The 16,305-nt window shown below is 41.9% G+C and overlaps 1 protein-coding gene across 1 annotated transcript in view; it reads right to left on the bottom strand.

Annotated features, from left to right (window-relative positions):
- LOC121371861 (sestrin-1-like) overlaps positions 1 to 16,305 on the bottom strand; it is a 49,259-nt gene that overhangs the window by 12,197 nt on the left and 20,757 nt on the right. Inside the window, exon 2 of the mRNA XM_041498069.1 lies at positions 7,802 to 7,873. Within this exon, the coding sequence (XP_041354003.1) occupies positions 7,802 to 7,873 (72 nt within the window). The remainder of the gene's footprint in view (positions 1 to 7,801; positions 7,874 to 16,305) is intronic.

The raw sequence follows: 16,305 nt of genomic DNA, 5'->3' as shown, positions 1-16,305 counted from the left end.
ATTGGTTCAAAAGTAGGTAAGTTATCAATGCCGTCGTGCGATTGGCTAAAACTGGAGGTGTGTCCGCGCTGTGTATAGGCAGAGAATTGTGCGAGCGACGTACGTGCGTGACCTTCCAGCGCGAAATAGGGAAAACTTCACGTTTTACTCATAACAGTTATACCCCACATCTTATTCTGAAATATATTATAATAAAGTACGTAGTTTGAAAGTAAAATTATTCCAAATTATAACGTTCAAATAATGAAAAATGCTAACAGGCCTACAATTTATTTATTTATTTATTTAGCCCTATTAAGAATATTTATATACACAATTTAATAGGGATACATAAATAAATCAATAAATAAAATCAATAAATTAATCAATCAATATTTTAGTTTTGTGGTGGGGGATATGAGGGTATATAGACTTTTTTTGTAACATTATGTGTAGGCTATACTTTTCCAAATGGTTATAGGAAACAAAAATTTCTATTTCTTGTTCTTCTTCTGTGCCTCCTCCCCTCTGCCCAGTGGGTAAGTTGCCAGTAACATTCAATTCAATGTGTTTTTATTGAAACTGAGCAATAACTGCAGACTGGTACGTCTGCTCATAGCTAGAGATGTAAATTTATTACAGTGACTCAGTCTGTTCATTTCACTTATGACACCTACTAGAACCAGCTACTAGAAGTATCTGAGTGAACTGAATGTATATCGGCCTCGGCCATGTTGTGGTTGAGGCTGGTAGGTACTGGGTTCAAAGCCCGGTACCTGTTGTCACTCAGAGGGAGTTTTAACCACCCAATGGGTAAATGTAAGACCACTACACTGACTTCTCTCACCAACCGCTTAACAACTAACTATCTGTCCTGGACAAGACATCCCCGATAGTAGAGGTGTGTGTGTGCCCAGGACATCATGCTTCAACCTTAATTGATATTAGCATGAAAATAAGTTCAAATGAATTAATGAAAGTGATATGGCAATTTAAAAAATACCTTTAATTATTAACTTTTGATCTAATAACTCAATTTCATTCAGGTGAACTATATAGGCATCAGAAGAAGATACTTCAAACTACGTGTACTTCAGGTTAAAGGGGTGCTTGAGGTGTGGTGTATGTGTGATTTGAGGTGTGGTGTATGTGTGATTTGAGGCTTTTAACGGACCACCCTGCTGAGGCTAAAACAATGTTTTACAATGCAGTATTAGGCTATCATATAGAAGTCCAGGGAAAATGTAGACAAACGGGTCCATTAGGTTCATATTCGAGTCACCCACCCCCCCCACACCCCACCCCCCTAGGTCCAGAACATGCAACATGCATTATCAACTGATAACAAAGACCTAGCTGGGAATTTTATAATGAATTTACCATGTGGTACGTTTACACCTGAGAGGATTTGGCACTGTAACACATGGTCTCGTAGAAATACTGGCTCCGGGAATGTCCTCTAGCAGTGGCTTTCTTTAATACAGGGATGTCATTACACATGATTTTTCACCCCCTAATTAACAAATGTTTGCCAGGTATAGAAGTACAAAAAATCCATACCACCTAACTGATTTTTAGATAATTTATGTATCAAGCGTGTGTGCAAGTAAATGCATAGGGAGGAGGATCTAGATTGTGGTGAGTGAAGCTTTTAGGGGTGGGGGTCGGGTCAGAAATATATTGAAAAGAGAAAACTTGCTTTTGAGCAGAGAGGGGTTATGAGTGCATGTGCAGGAAATTCTGCAGGTAGGGGGATCTAGACTGGTGAATGACATTATGTTAGGGGGTAGTTGATGGGTCAGAAAATATATTGAGAAAAAGAAAATTCACTTTTGAGCAGGGAGGGGTTATGACTCCCAAAACCCTCGCTCTACAAACACACATGTGCCTGTTGATAACTTTATGATCTGCATTTGAAAGCTTGTTTCCCGACTGGTTAATATAGCTGGTAGTTAATATTAAACGATAAAACAAATAAACTGACATTTTTAAGCTTCAGTATCGACTTGCAGATTTTTTGCCAGAAAGAAATGTTTGGGTATGGCGCTATGGAATTGAATATTTACAATGTCGACAGGGGGTACTGGGACGGGGGTGCTAGGACAGGGGCGCTGGGACGGGGGCGGGGGTGCTGGGACGGGGGCGGGGGTGCTGGGATGGGGGTGCTGGGATGGGGGTGCTGGGACGGGGGCGCTGGGACGGGGCCCTGGGACGGGGGCGCTGGGACGGGGCGGGGGTGCTGGGACGGGGGTGCTGGGACGGGGGCACTGGGATGGGGGTGCTGGGACGGGGGCGCTGGGACGGCGGCGGGGGTGCTGGGACGGGGGCACTGGGATGGGGGTGCTGGGACGGGGGCACTGGGATGGGGGTGCTGGGATGGGGGCGCTGAGACGGGGGCTCTGCGACGGGGGCGCTGGGACGGGGGTGCTGGGATGGGGGCCCTCCCCCAAAAAGAAAATATGTTGAGGGTTAGGGTTAAGAAAAGCATACAGTAACAATAAGAGTTATTCATTTTGTCAAAAGGTCAGCTTAAAAAATAAAATCTGTCCAAAAATTGGGTATTGACAGTAATAGCTGCCTATAATTTCATTCTGCATCTTCTATTTCTATTAATTATTAATGATATCACTGTAATATATAAAAATCATACCCAATTCTTACTGTTATTTATTTTAAAACTTTATACTGGGAAAAGAAGCACATTATTATTTTATAAGGATGTCGTCAAATGGAGATAGAAAAGATTTGTGTTATGGTGTTAACAGAGGCTAGTGAAAACCGCTGCTGAGCTGGTGGTTTCGTTTCACAGTCTTTCACCGAATTGCGTCACCTCTATAAGCAGTGGAGAAATATCATGTGTGAAGCTATTATTTTGTAAACATTGGGTTAAGACCATGACCCCTGACTTCCTAGTATCAAATGGCAGCCTACAAAAAGAACTGGAACATCCTGGCAATTCAACAAAATGTTTTTGAATTGTACTTAAGAAAAACACTAGCAGGGACATGCCTAGCTTAAACTAGCTAGAGGTGTATGTGGTGATGGTGGTGGTGTGTGTGTGTGGGGGGGGGGGGGTCAATATAAAATACAGGCACAATAATATAATAATATAATAATGTTTAGTTAAGCAAAACAAGCAGTTTTAAACTGTCATTTTTTTCCAAGGGGGTTTAAACAGTAATTTAAAAAAAAAACAATTGGGGGGGGGGGGGGGGGGGGGCAGTTGCCACACCTTGCTCACAGCTGTGTATGGCCTTGTTAAATATATGATGTATCCACATTCTAGCACATATCAGACTATCACACAGGGCGGAACGTAGCTCATTGGTAGAGATCGCCTTATGACTTGCAGGACTGACTGTCAGTATCAGACTATCACACAGGGCGGAACGTAGCTCATTGGTAGAGATCGCCTTATGACATGCAGGACTGACTGTCAGTATCAGACTATCACACAGGGTAGAGATCGCCTTATGACTTGCAGGACTGACTGTCAGTATCAGACTATCACACAGGGTAGAGATCGCCTTATGACATGCAGGACTGACTGTCAGTATCAGACTATCACACAGGGCGGAACGTAGCTCATTGGTAGAGATCGCCTTATGACTTGGAATGTAGCTCATTGGTAGAGATCGCCTTATGACTTGGAACGTAGCTCATTGGTAGAGATCGCCTTATGACTTGCAGGACTGACTGTCAGTATCAGAAATCTCTGACAAGAATCACAGGAATTAAATGTCTCACTAATCAATGCAACACTAGTGGTACTTCAAAGGATGTGGTCTGTACTGTTCTGTCTGTGGGACAGTGTAAACAAAACTATCAAAAGGTCCCTTGCTGCTTATTTGCGAGGAGTAACCTATGTGGTGGTGGTTGATTTTGTAGCTGTCTCTCAACCAGGTATCAACATAACCATACGTAGTTGTAGTTTAAAATGTGCCGAGGTGTCACTGAACAAAAAATCCTTTCCTTGATCACCCCATAACATTAAGATAATCACAAAATTATTATTCTAAGCAAATAAACATTCAAACAACCAAATTCTGTGGAAGAGCTGCAAGTTTGAAGCTCAAATTCTCCTTAAGACACTTTATAGTAATCTTGTTACAATCATTAAAATCTTCTAACAATATGCCTGTTTATTAAGTACTTAATTTTTTAAAAATTTATTTCAAAGTGAAACCATGCTTAAATAAATAGATTGCACTGAATCACAGACAAAATCAGTGAGCAGTTCAGAACGAAAGCAGTGCACTGTGTCAAACTATAGCTAGCTGTGTGGTAAATATTATTTCACCCAGAGATCAATACTTTGTACGCAATCCGACATCGCTGAATGCAATCTGACATCGCCGAACGCCATCCTGATTCAGCAACCAAAATAACCAAAGTCAAGGTCATGCAGGTGATCACCAGGAAGCTAAGCAATTTGTTTAGCAACGCCTGAGAAAAGCGAGTTCATCTAAGTACACATGTTGAAAACTCAGCCTGTCCAGTTCAATTACTTGACAGCAGGTCATCATAACCACCAGTGACACTCGACAACCCATTTATCATCATCAGTCGGATCACAGCGACAGTGAATGATGTTTCAGCAAATTAATGATATTTTCTCATGTCTCTTGTGAAATCCCCTGTGTATGGAGTGAAAACGTTACAACTGAACATCCAGCCTCAACACCTGTATGCATGGATTAATTATTATATAACGTCTGCATCCACAATGACTATAGCCTTTCCAGCCTCCATGAACATTGTTTCTTGTAAATAATGACAGTTTGATATAACATTTATAAGAAGAAAAGAAAAAGTGTTTTGGAAATAACAAAAAGACACTATTTTTGTGTGCAATATACAAAACAATCGGCTCAGAAATAAATAGCTTGTGGTACATGATACTATAGTAAGAAAACAACATTCCCTGGTGAGGTGTATAGGTGGTGAGAAGGTGTATAGGTGGTGAGAAGGTGTATAGGTGGTGAGAAGTCCTACATTTAATAGAACTAAAAATATCACTCAGTATATAAGCTTCAGATTCACACAATAGCAAGACAATGTCTACAAAATCAACAAGAAACAAAAACTAAATACCAAAAGTGTGCTACAGTTGTTAAGACTTTGACCTTAGGTAGCAGTATACTGTCTCCAATCTAAGGTCGTGTTAATGGCTCAGTTAGAAATGGTCAAATCCTTTAGAGACCTGTCTCTCACTAGCCACTAATAACTAACCACTAGCCACTAGCCCCTAACAACTAACTACTAGCCACTAACCACTAGCCCCTAACAACTAACTACTAACCACTAGCACCTAACAACTAACTACTAGCCACTAACCACTAGCCATTGACTACTAGCCACTAACAACTAACCACTAACTACTAGCCACTAACAACTAGCACCTAACAACTAACTACTAGCCACTAACAACTAACTACTAGCCACTAACAACTAGCACCTAACAACTAACCACTAGCTACTAGCCACTAACAACTAACTACTAGCCACTAACAACTAGCACCTAACAACTAACTACTAACTACTAGCCACTAACCACTAGCACCTAACAACTAACTACTAGCCACTAACAACTAACTACTAGCCACTAACAACTAGCACCTAACAACTAACATCTAACTACTAGCCACTAACCACTAACAACTAACTACTAACCATTAACTACTAACCACTAGCCACTAACCTCTAACTACTAGCCACTAACTACTAACTACTAACTACTAGCCACTAACAACTAACCTCTAGCACCTAACTACTAGCCACTAACAACTAGCACATAACAACTAACTACTAGCCACTAACAACTAGCACGTAACAACTAACTACTAGCCACTAACAACTAGCACCTAACAACTAACTACTAGCCACTAACAACTAACCTCTAGCACCTAACTACTAGCCACTAACCACTAACAACTAGCACCTAACAACTAACTACTAGCCACTAACAACTAGCACCTAACAACTAACTACTAGCCCATTGTCATGGACAGACAGCCCAGATACTATAGGAGCCGGTAGCTGCACTTGAAGGGTGGGTCGGGGGGGGGGGGGGGGGGGGGAGGAATGTAGCCCAGTGGTAAAGCGATTACCTGATAAGCGGTTGATCTAGGATCGATCCCCATCAGTGGGCCCATGGGGCTATTTCTTATTCCAGCCAGTGCTCCACGACTGTTATATCAAAGGCTGTGGTATGTACTATCCTGTCTATATAAAAGATCCCTTGCTACTAATGGAAAGTTGTTGTGGGTTTCCTCTCTAAGACTATGCATCAGAATTATCTAATGTTTGACATCCAATAGCCAATGATTAATAAAGCTATATGCTTTAGTGGTGTCATTAAACAGAAACAAAAGTAACTGAATTTGAAGACTATTATCTGAAGGTGCTGTTGGTAGGTTGCTAGCTTACCCCAAATGATCTGAAGGTGCTGTTGGTAGGTTGCTAGCTTACCCCAAATGATCTGAAGGTGCTGTTGGTAGGTTGCTAGCTTACCCCAAATGATCTGAAGGTGCTGTTGGTAGGTTGCTAGCTTACCCCAAATGATCTGAAGGTGCTGTTGGTAGGTTGCTAGCTTACCCCAAATGATCTGAAGGTGCTGTTGGTAGGTTCTTTGATTGGGCTTTTTTCATCCCAACCATTTGGTATTTAAGGCATAGTGCATATAAAAGGGAAAGTTCATATATAAAAGTTCCCTTGTTGCTAATGGAAAAAATGGGGTGGATTTGCTCTAAAGATGAGTCAAAATTACCAAATATTTGATACCTAATAGACAATGATGAATTAATCAATGTGCTCTAGTGGTGTTGTTAAATAAGAAGCAAACTTTAAACTGAAGGCGTTGTTTGGGTGGGCACTGTAGTTTACTTGATTTAACGCTTACTGGGGTTTAGAGAATTTTATGCCAGACTTGCCAGTATACAAAGTACCGGTATGTTACAGATCAAACCGAATTGGCTATTTCATATCTGTTTAGAAACTGGGGAACACCTGATCACTTAATTCAGGAACAGTTCTAAATGTGACAAGAGTTGAGAAATAAACTGGAATATATAGGCTACAGGGCTCGAACTTAAGAATTGGTCTCCCACAGCAATTTTTAAAAGAACTGCAACGGGTGAAACAGTCCACCGACGGCAATTTTGAGCCTGCCTGTGGCAATTTTTTTTTAAAGTGACATTGGCAGTAAATAAACCTGACTGAAAGGCCATCTTGTTATATATGTAGACATCTTTTAAATGTGCAAACCTTAAATATTGGCAGATAATGTACACCAGGTGTGTACGTACAGTTTGCCATTGTTGAGGAGCTTTATCGACAGCACAAAAGTGGCATCGGTGATGCTTGCTACCTATGGCAATTTATATCTCAACGATGGCAATTGGCGTCAGTGCCGTCATTGAGTTCAAGCCCTGGGCTACAATCAAAGCCTGTTGGGTATTTGCTGTTTGAACCAGACATCCATGAAGTTTGAAAAACTGACAGAGGAACATCAAAACTAGGATAACAAAACTAGGATATCAAAACTAGGACAACAAAGCTAGGACATCAAAACTAGGACAACAAAACTAGGACATCAAAACTAGGACATCAAAACTAGGACAACAAAATATATTGAAACAGTTTAAAATGTAATATTTGACATTCGCTCTATACTTTATTTTCCAGGCTGTCAGTCAAAATAAAACAATGAAAATCCAAGGACAATTTCCAAAGTCAAATGACTGTTTTCAGGCTTGGCTGTGTTGAGGTGATGTCCAGTTGTAACTTGTACAGTGCAAAGTAAACTAATTTCACTAATTACCTCATTTTGTGGGATGAAGTGACTCGGACCGTGTCCCAAAGGATGTGGAGTCTTTATTCCACGACCTCGCTCCTGAAACACACAAAAATATACTAAATAAGTTACTTGCTTTACAAGGAAAATGAAAATATATGCAGACATACATTTTGTTTTAATTAGTTCTTTTAAATTGTATTTTTGGGTGGGACATAGTCCAGTGGTAAAGTGCTCACCTGATACACGGTCAGTCTTGGATCAATACCCATCGGTGGGCTTATTGGACTATTTCTCGTTCAGTGCACAACGAATGGTATATCAAAGGCCGTGGTATGTGCAATCCTGTCTGAGGGGTGGTGCATATAACAGATCCCTTGCTACTAATGGAAAAACATAGTGTGTTTCCTTTCTAAGACTATATGTAAAAATTACAAAATGTTTGACATCCAATAGCCGATGATTAATAAATCAATGTGCTCTAGTGTTAAACAAAATTATATTGTGTGAGCAGATCCTATACAGACTGCATAAACAAAATGAATGACAGACTTTCACCTGGAAGCAAAAACAAATTAAATTACAGAATGGCAGGAAAAGAAAAAAAAGAAATGAATGTTTGATTAATGATACTGAGCTCCGCCAATAAACTTCATTACTGAATCAATTGCACCACAAGTGCTCTTTACAGACAGGTGCTTGTTAAACAAGATGTCTCCGGCAGCAGGTTTCCCCCTACACAGCTAGCCAACAGGCTACGATACGGCAGGTTTCCCCCTACACAGCTAGCCGACAGGCTACGATACGGCAGGTTTCCCCCTACACAGCTAGCCGACAGGCTACGATACGGCAGGTTTCCCCCTACACAGCTAGCCGACAGGCTACGATACGGCAGGTTTCCCCCTACACAGCTAGCCGACAGGCTACGATACGGCAGCTTTTCCCCTACACAGCTAGCGACAGGCTACGATACGGCAGGTTTCCCCCTACACAGCTAGCCGACAGGCTACGATACGGCAGGTTTCCCCCTACACAGCTAGCTGACAGGCTACGATACGGTAGGTTTTCCCCTACACAGCTAGCCGACAGGCTACGATACGGCAGGTTTCCCCCTACACAGCTAGCCGACAGGCTACGATACGGCAGGCTACCCCCTACACAGCTAGCCGACAGGCTACGATACGGCAGGTTTCCCCCTACACAGCTAGCCGACAAGCTACGATACGGCAGCTTTTCCCCTACACAGCTAGCGACAGGCTACGATACGGCAGGTTTCCCCCTACACAGCTAGCCGACAAGCTACGATACGGCAGCTTTTCCCCTACACAGCTAGCGACAGGCTACGATACGGCAGGTTTCCCCCTACACAGCTAGCCGACAGGCTACGATACGGCAGGTTTCCCCCTACACAGCTAGCCGACAGGCTACGATACGGTAGGTTTTCCCCTACACAGCTAGCCAACAGGCTACGATACGGCAGGATTCCCCCTACACAGCTAGCCGACAAGCTACAATACGGCAGGTTTCCCCCTACACAGCTAGCCGACAGGCTACGATACGGTAGGTTTTCCCCTACACAGCTAGCCGACAAGCTACAATACGGCAGATTTCCCCCTACACAGCTAGCTGACAGGCTACGATACGGTAGGTTTTCCCCTACACAGCTAGCTGACAGGCTACGATACGGTAGGTTTTCCCCTACACAGGTAGCCGACAAGCTACAATACGGCAGATTTCCCCCTACACAGCTAGCTGACAGGCTACGATACGGCAGGTTTCCCCCCTACACAGCTAGCCAACAGGCTACGATACGGTAGGTTTTCCCCTACACAGCTAGCCAACAGGCTACGATACGGTAGGTTTTCCCCTACACAGCTAGCCGACAGGCTACAATACGGCAGATTTCCCCCTACACAGCTAGCTGACAGGCTACGATACGGCAGATTTCCCCCTACACAGCTAGCCAACAGGCTACCATACTTTATATACACTTTTATAATCAACATCTCAAGGGCATGTTAATGCAAGGACACATGTAAATACTGTAAACCATATTAATATTGCGACATGTGTTTTTTCGCGAACGTATACCGTAGCACATGCTCACGACGTGTAAATTTCGTGAACGACCGTTGACAGCTAAAAAAAAAAAAAAAAGTGGATAAACACAGCTCACTGTAATTGTTATAAAGTTACTGTCTGTAAATTAATATTCTGTTATCCTACATCAAGCAACTGTGCCTGGTACAGTCCATAGAGGGGATTAGGCCCTACCCACCTCACCTGTATCAGAATCACAACTCACAGCTTCAGTTGTTAAATGTTAACACCCTTTGGTAGATAAAACAATAAACAATTAGTCGCCATCGATTGAAGTTACATAAAACAATTAAGGAGAGCTCATGTATAGGCTGTGCCTGTTGAGTGAATCTTTTTATTAATTTTATTCTCAATAAAATATTTCAAAACAAAAATTACTTTAAGCACACTTCAAACTGAAAAATAGTGCGTGTGTAGTAATTTCGCAACATAAGGTTGGACGCGAACGACGCGAAATGTATACGCACACATTTTTTTTCACGGTTTACAGTAGCTACTAGTTGTACCTAGATAAACATGCCCACAAAACTACACACCTAATTAATTATACACCAGTGTGCAACAGGACACAAAGTGAGGAAATATTACTGGTGTGATACCAACACATCGATCGTAAGACATGCAAGAGAAACATGTGTGTGTCTGTCTGTGTGTCTGTCTGTGTGTGTGTCCGTATGTTTGTCTGTCTGTGTCTGTATGTTTGTCTGTCTGTGTGTGTGTCCGTATGTTTGTCTGTGTCTGTATGTTTGTCTGTCTGTCTGTGTGTGTGTCCGTATGTTTGTCTTTCTGTGTGTGTGTCCGTATGTTTGTCTGTCTGTGTGTGTCCATATGTTTGTCTGTCTGTGTGTGTGTGTGTCCGTATGTTTGTCTGTCTGTGTGTGTCTCTGTATGTTTGTCTGTCTGTGTGTCTGTATGTTTGTCTGTATGTCTGTCTGTCTGTGTATGTGTGTCTGTGTATGTTTGTCTATGTGTCTGTGTGTGTATGTTTGTCTGTGTGTGTCTGTCTGTGTCTGTATGTCTGTGTGTGTCTGTATGTCTGTCTGTGTGTCTGTGTCTGTCTGTGTGTGTCTGTCTGTGTGTGTCTGTCTGTGTGTGTCTATACATGTGCATCTATGTCTATGTCTGTGTGTGTGTGTGTGTCTCTGTCTGTGTGTGTCTGTGTGTGTCTGGGTGTGTATGTCTGTGTGTGTATCTGTGTGTGTCTGTGTATGTCTGTATGTATGTGTCTGTGTATGTCTGTATGTGTGTCTGTTTGTGTGTGTCTGTGTGTGTGTGTGTGTGTGTGTGTTGTGTGTGTGTTTTGTGTGTGTGTCTGTGTGTGTGTTTGTGTGTGTGTATTTCTGTGTGTGTTTGTGTGTGTGCATGTGCATGCATCTGTACATAATAGTCATATTACTGACATCTTCAAAATCAATAAAGTGTATGGCCTTTCTGCTAAAGCATGGTTAAGGAATAAATGATGAATCTGCTGGTTATTGCAGCTCCTGGTTATCAAACACACAGCAGCTGAATGAGCAATTGCTCATATTCACTGTTGATAAAAGAGAAAATTCATTTCATTTTCCTCAGACAGTCTGCTAGCTTTCTGCAGTAAACAGTCACATTCAGAACCAGATTACTTGTTAGTTATGGCCGAAATGATTCTAAAATTACCCACACTAACCTGTCTAAGAACGTTATCAAGAGTTCTGATAAGTACGATCAGCACAGCCGGTACTTGTTAGTGCCACACTGGGGAGGGACGTAGCCCACTGGTAAAGCGCGGTTGGTCCAGGATCAATCCCTGTAGGTGGACCGACTGGGCTATTTCTGTTCCAGCCAGTATATCATGCCTGTCGAATAGTGCATTTAAAAGATCCCTTGCTACTAATGAAAAGAATATAGCGGCTTTCCTCTCTAAGTTTATATGTCAGAAATACAAAATGTTTTACATACAATAGCCAATGTTTAATAAATCAGTGTGCTCTAGTGGTGTTGTTAAACAAAACAAACTAACTTTTTTGTTAGTGCCACACTGGACTGCTGGTTCTGCTGAATGTTTGGAGTAAATGCCACAAGACAACAAGTACATCATATTCAATGTTAAAAACGTTTGTTTTGTTTAACAACACCACTAGAGCACATTGATTTATTAATCATCGGCTATTGGATGTAACATTTCGGAATTCTGACCTAATTATAGTCTTAGAGAAGAAACCCGCTACATTGTTCCATTAGCAGCAAGGGATCGTCTATATGCACATCCCTTAAACAGGATAGCACATACCTGTACCATGATATTGAAAGATGAACACTTTCTGTATTCAGGACCATTCACCTACCTCACACGTTCTTTGTAATTGGCAGCCAACAATAGGAATGTCTGTGATTCGTGGCACTAACAATTTACACGCAATGCTAGTCAATCAAGGTTTGGCAGATTTTGTTACTCGTGTGTTAAGTAAATCAATACTTGACAATTATACCTTTCATTCAGATGTGAGTTGATTGGGTCCATTCACGATACACATAACATGTATTAACTTACAGTCCTCTGTCCGTCTACAAATGATTTCTGTTAACTTTGTTATAGAGGCCACCTCTTTATAAAGTCAGTTATTAAGGGCTTTATCAACAATTTTCACAGTTAAAACTCTTCGTGACATGAGCAGCACATAGCTCAGTGGTAGACTGCTCGTCTCAGGTGCAATCATTATCAGTGGATTTGTTTTTCCCATCCCAACCTCTGCTGCATGACTGGTATATTAAATACCATGGTATGTACTGTCCTGTCTATAGACAATTGCATATCAAAGATTTATAAGAGTTTTCTATGTTATGGCAGCAGGTTTCCTCTCTTTCTCTGTATTAACCAAATTTTGGAAGGACCATATGTATGGTAGACACCAAACAGGTGGAGTTTGAAATACGTTGAGGAGTTGTTCAAATTCACATTCCTTTCGTTTTCTCATCCTAAAGGAATGAACACTGTTACATGAGGTCAACTACCTACATATTCATACTGGTAATAAATTAAAGTTGTTTCATCATATCACCAGAGCACACTGATTAATTCATTATCAGCTATTGGATGTCAGACATTTGGTAATTTTAACTTGTAGTCTTAGAGGAAACCTGCTACATGGTTCTGACAGCACAGCACATACCACAGCCTATCATACACCAGTCATGGCACACACTGGTTGGGATGTGGGGGGCAATCGGGTCCACTGAGGTGGTTTGATCCTATCATCAAGCCTCATAGGCGAACGTTGTACCGACTGAGCTAGATGCCGCCCCTTCCTACTAACAATTAAAATATTACATTATACAAGACGGCTATATTCCTATTTGTACAAGAGGTGGGACATAGCCCAATGGTAAAGTGCTTGCCTGATGCACGGTTGGTTTACAATTGATCCCCATCAGTGGACTATTTCTCACAGGCCGTGGCATATGCTATTCTGTCTGTGGGAAAGATCCTTTTCAATTAATGAAAAAATATAGCAGATTTCCTCTCTTAGACTATACATGTATGTCAGAATAACCAAACTTTTGACATCCAGTAGCCTATGATTAATAATCCATGTGCTCCAGTGGTGTCATTAAACAAAACAAACTTTAAACGTTTTTTTACTCATACATGTATATGTTTAGCGGTTAGCATACCTATGTTGTTTTAGCATTGTTCTACCTATTTATCTGCTGTGTGTAATTTTCCCGGGAATGCTGCAATCTTTGAAACCTGCCAGCCAGATAGTACCGTTAATAATAATAATGGAGTTTGTTGTGTTGCTCCCCGCTCTCTAGCCAGCTTCCATTACCCAGGAACCGACAGTCGGACATCCCAGTGAGAGATAGTCGGACATTCCAGTGAGAGATAGTCGGACATCCCAGTGAGAGACAGTCGGACATCCCAGTGAGAGATAGTCGGACATTCCAGTGAGAGACAGTCGGACATCCCAGTGAGAGATAGTCGGACATCCCAGTGAGAGACAGTCGGACATCCCAGTGAGAGACAGTCGGACATCCCAGTGAGAGACAGTCGGACATTCCAGTGAGAGACAGTCGGACATCCCAGTGAGAGACAGTGGGACATTCCAGTGAGAGACAGTGGGACATTCCAGTGAGAGACAGTCGAACATCCCAGTGAGAGACAGTCGGACATTCCAGTGAGAGACAGTCGGACATCCCAGTGAGAGACAGTCGGACATCCCAGTGAGAGTCGGACATCCCAGTGAGACAGTTGGACATCCCAGTGAGAGACAGTCGGACATCCCAGTGAGAGATAGTCGGACATCCCAGTCGGACATCCCAGTGAGAGATAGTCGGACATCCCAGTGAGAGACAGTCGGACATCCCAGTGAGAGTCGGACATCCCAGTGAGAGACAGTTGGACATCCCAGTGAGAGACAGTCGGACATCCCAGTGAGAGAAAGTCGGACATCCCAGTGAGAGTCGGACATCCCAGTGAGAGACAGTTGGACATCCCAGTGAGAGACAGTCGGACATCCCAGTGAGAGACAGTCGGACATCCCAGTGAGAGAAAGTCGGACATCCCAGTGAGAGACATCTTTCTACCTCACAGTGGCAGACCTCTCACACTTATCAAACAGGTACAGAGAGATCACTCTCAGAGAATGCTAGTTTGTTTTGTTTAACAACACCACTAGAACAGTTTTACTACAAGTGTAGATGAGCTACTACATGTCTTGTGAGCTAATTCACTTTTACGTAAGCTACTGCAGTTTAAATAAGCTGCAGTTTTAGGTGAGCTACTGCAGTTTAAATAAGCTGTAGTTTTAGGTGAGCTACTGCAGTTTAAATAAGCTGCAGTTTTAGGTGAGCTACTACAGTTTAAATATGCTGTAGGTTTAGGTGAGCTACAGCAGTATAAATAAGCTGTAGTTTTAGGTGAGCTACTGCAGTATAAATAAGCTGTAGGTTTAGGTGAGCTACAGTAGTATAAATAAGCTGTAGGTTTAGGTGAACTATTGCAGTTTAAATAAGCTGTAGTTTTAGGTGAGCTACTGCAGTATAAATAAGCTGTAGGTTTAGGTGAGCTACTGCAGTTTAAATAAGCTGCAGTTTTAGGTGAGCTACTGCAGTTTAAATAAGCTGCAGTTTTAGGTGAGCTACTGCAGTTTAAATAAGTTGTAGTTTTAGGTGAGTAATACAATTTTAGGAGAGCTACAAATGTAGGTGGGCTACTATAATTTTAGGTGAGTTACCAGTTTTATGTGAGTTACTAGTTTATAGGTGAGCTGTTTTATGGCATCAGCAGGAAATATTACAGGTTTGTACAATGAGGCTGACATGACATTCACCATGATGGCAGGTGTCCAAGACAAGTGATTTCTCATACAATGACTTCTTCACTTGGAAGCTCTTGGCACTGTACCTCGGTGCATTAACAATGGTCTGCCATACACTCGGCCATTATGGTGTGCATTACACCCACACTGATAGCCTGTCACCCAGTTGTTGGCACATCACAGACTGCTGCACAATCCAGGGCAGATCACAGCCAAACGCTGTAGACTCACTGTTCCGCTGCCGGGTTAGGGCAGAACAGGAACCAGGTGCAAATGTACCATTCAGACTACGTTTCAGTACTTATCTACTAAACAAGTACAAATAAACTATACACCCTGAGCTTTACTATTGCTGGGAAAATATTTTGTAATGCATAGTTTATGATAAAATATAAATTGACAAACTTGTATACTTGTTTAGTATCTTGCTTGGCTAAGAATAATGAAATATATTTTTACTAATGTAATACAAAACACAATATAATACAATTAACAATTTACAAATTGCAGACTACAGGTTCACCTATTTATTAGTACAGTTATCATTCTCCATGACAATCAGTTATAGATTTTCATTAATCGATCTTTACATTGGTGAAGCCGAACTGGTCAACTGTCAAAACTTATACTAATATTGGAACATTAAGGGAGAAGAAGTGTTTTGTTTCATGACACCACTAGAGCACACTGGTTTATTAATCATTGGTTATTGGATGTCAAACCCGCTACATGTTTCCATTAGTAGCAAGAGATCTTTTATATGCACCATCCCATAGACAGGATAACACATACTATGGTCATAGTGCACTGGCTGAAATGAGAAATAGCCCAACTGACGGGGATCGATCCCAAACCAATCGCACATCAAGCAAATGCTTTACCACTGGGCTACATCCCACCCAAGCATTAAGGGCTGATTATTTAGACGGCACTAAAGGCAGACATTAAGGGCTGATTATTTAGACGGCACTAAAGGCAGACATTAAGGGCTGATTATTGAGACGGCTCTAAAGGCAGACATTAAGGGCTGATTATTTAGACGGCTCTAAAGGCAGACATTAAGGGCTGATTATTTAGACGGCACTAAAGGCAGACATTAAGGGCTGATTATTTAGACGGCACTAAAGGCAGACATTA

Source organism: Gigantopelta aegis, chromosome 4, assembly GCF_016097555.1.
Source record: "Gigantopelta aegis isolate Gae_Host chromosome 4, Gae_host_genome, whole genome shotgun sequence".
Taxonomy (NCBI): domain Eukaryota; kingdom Metazoa; phylum Mollusca; class Gastropoda; order Neomphalida; family Peltospiridae; genus Gigantopelta; species Gigantopelta aegis.
This window is presented reverse-complemented; position numbering and strand designations above follow the sequence as displayed.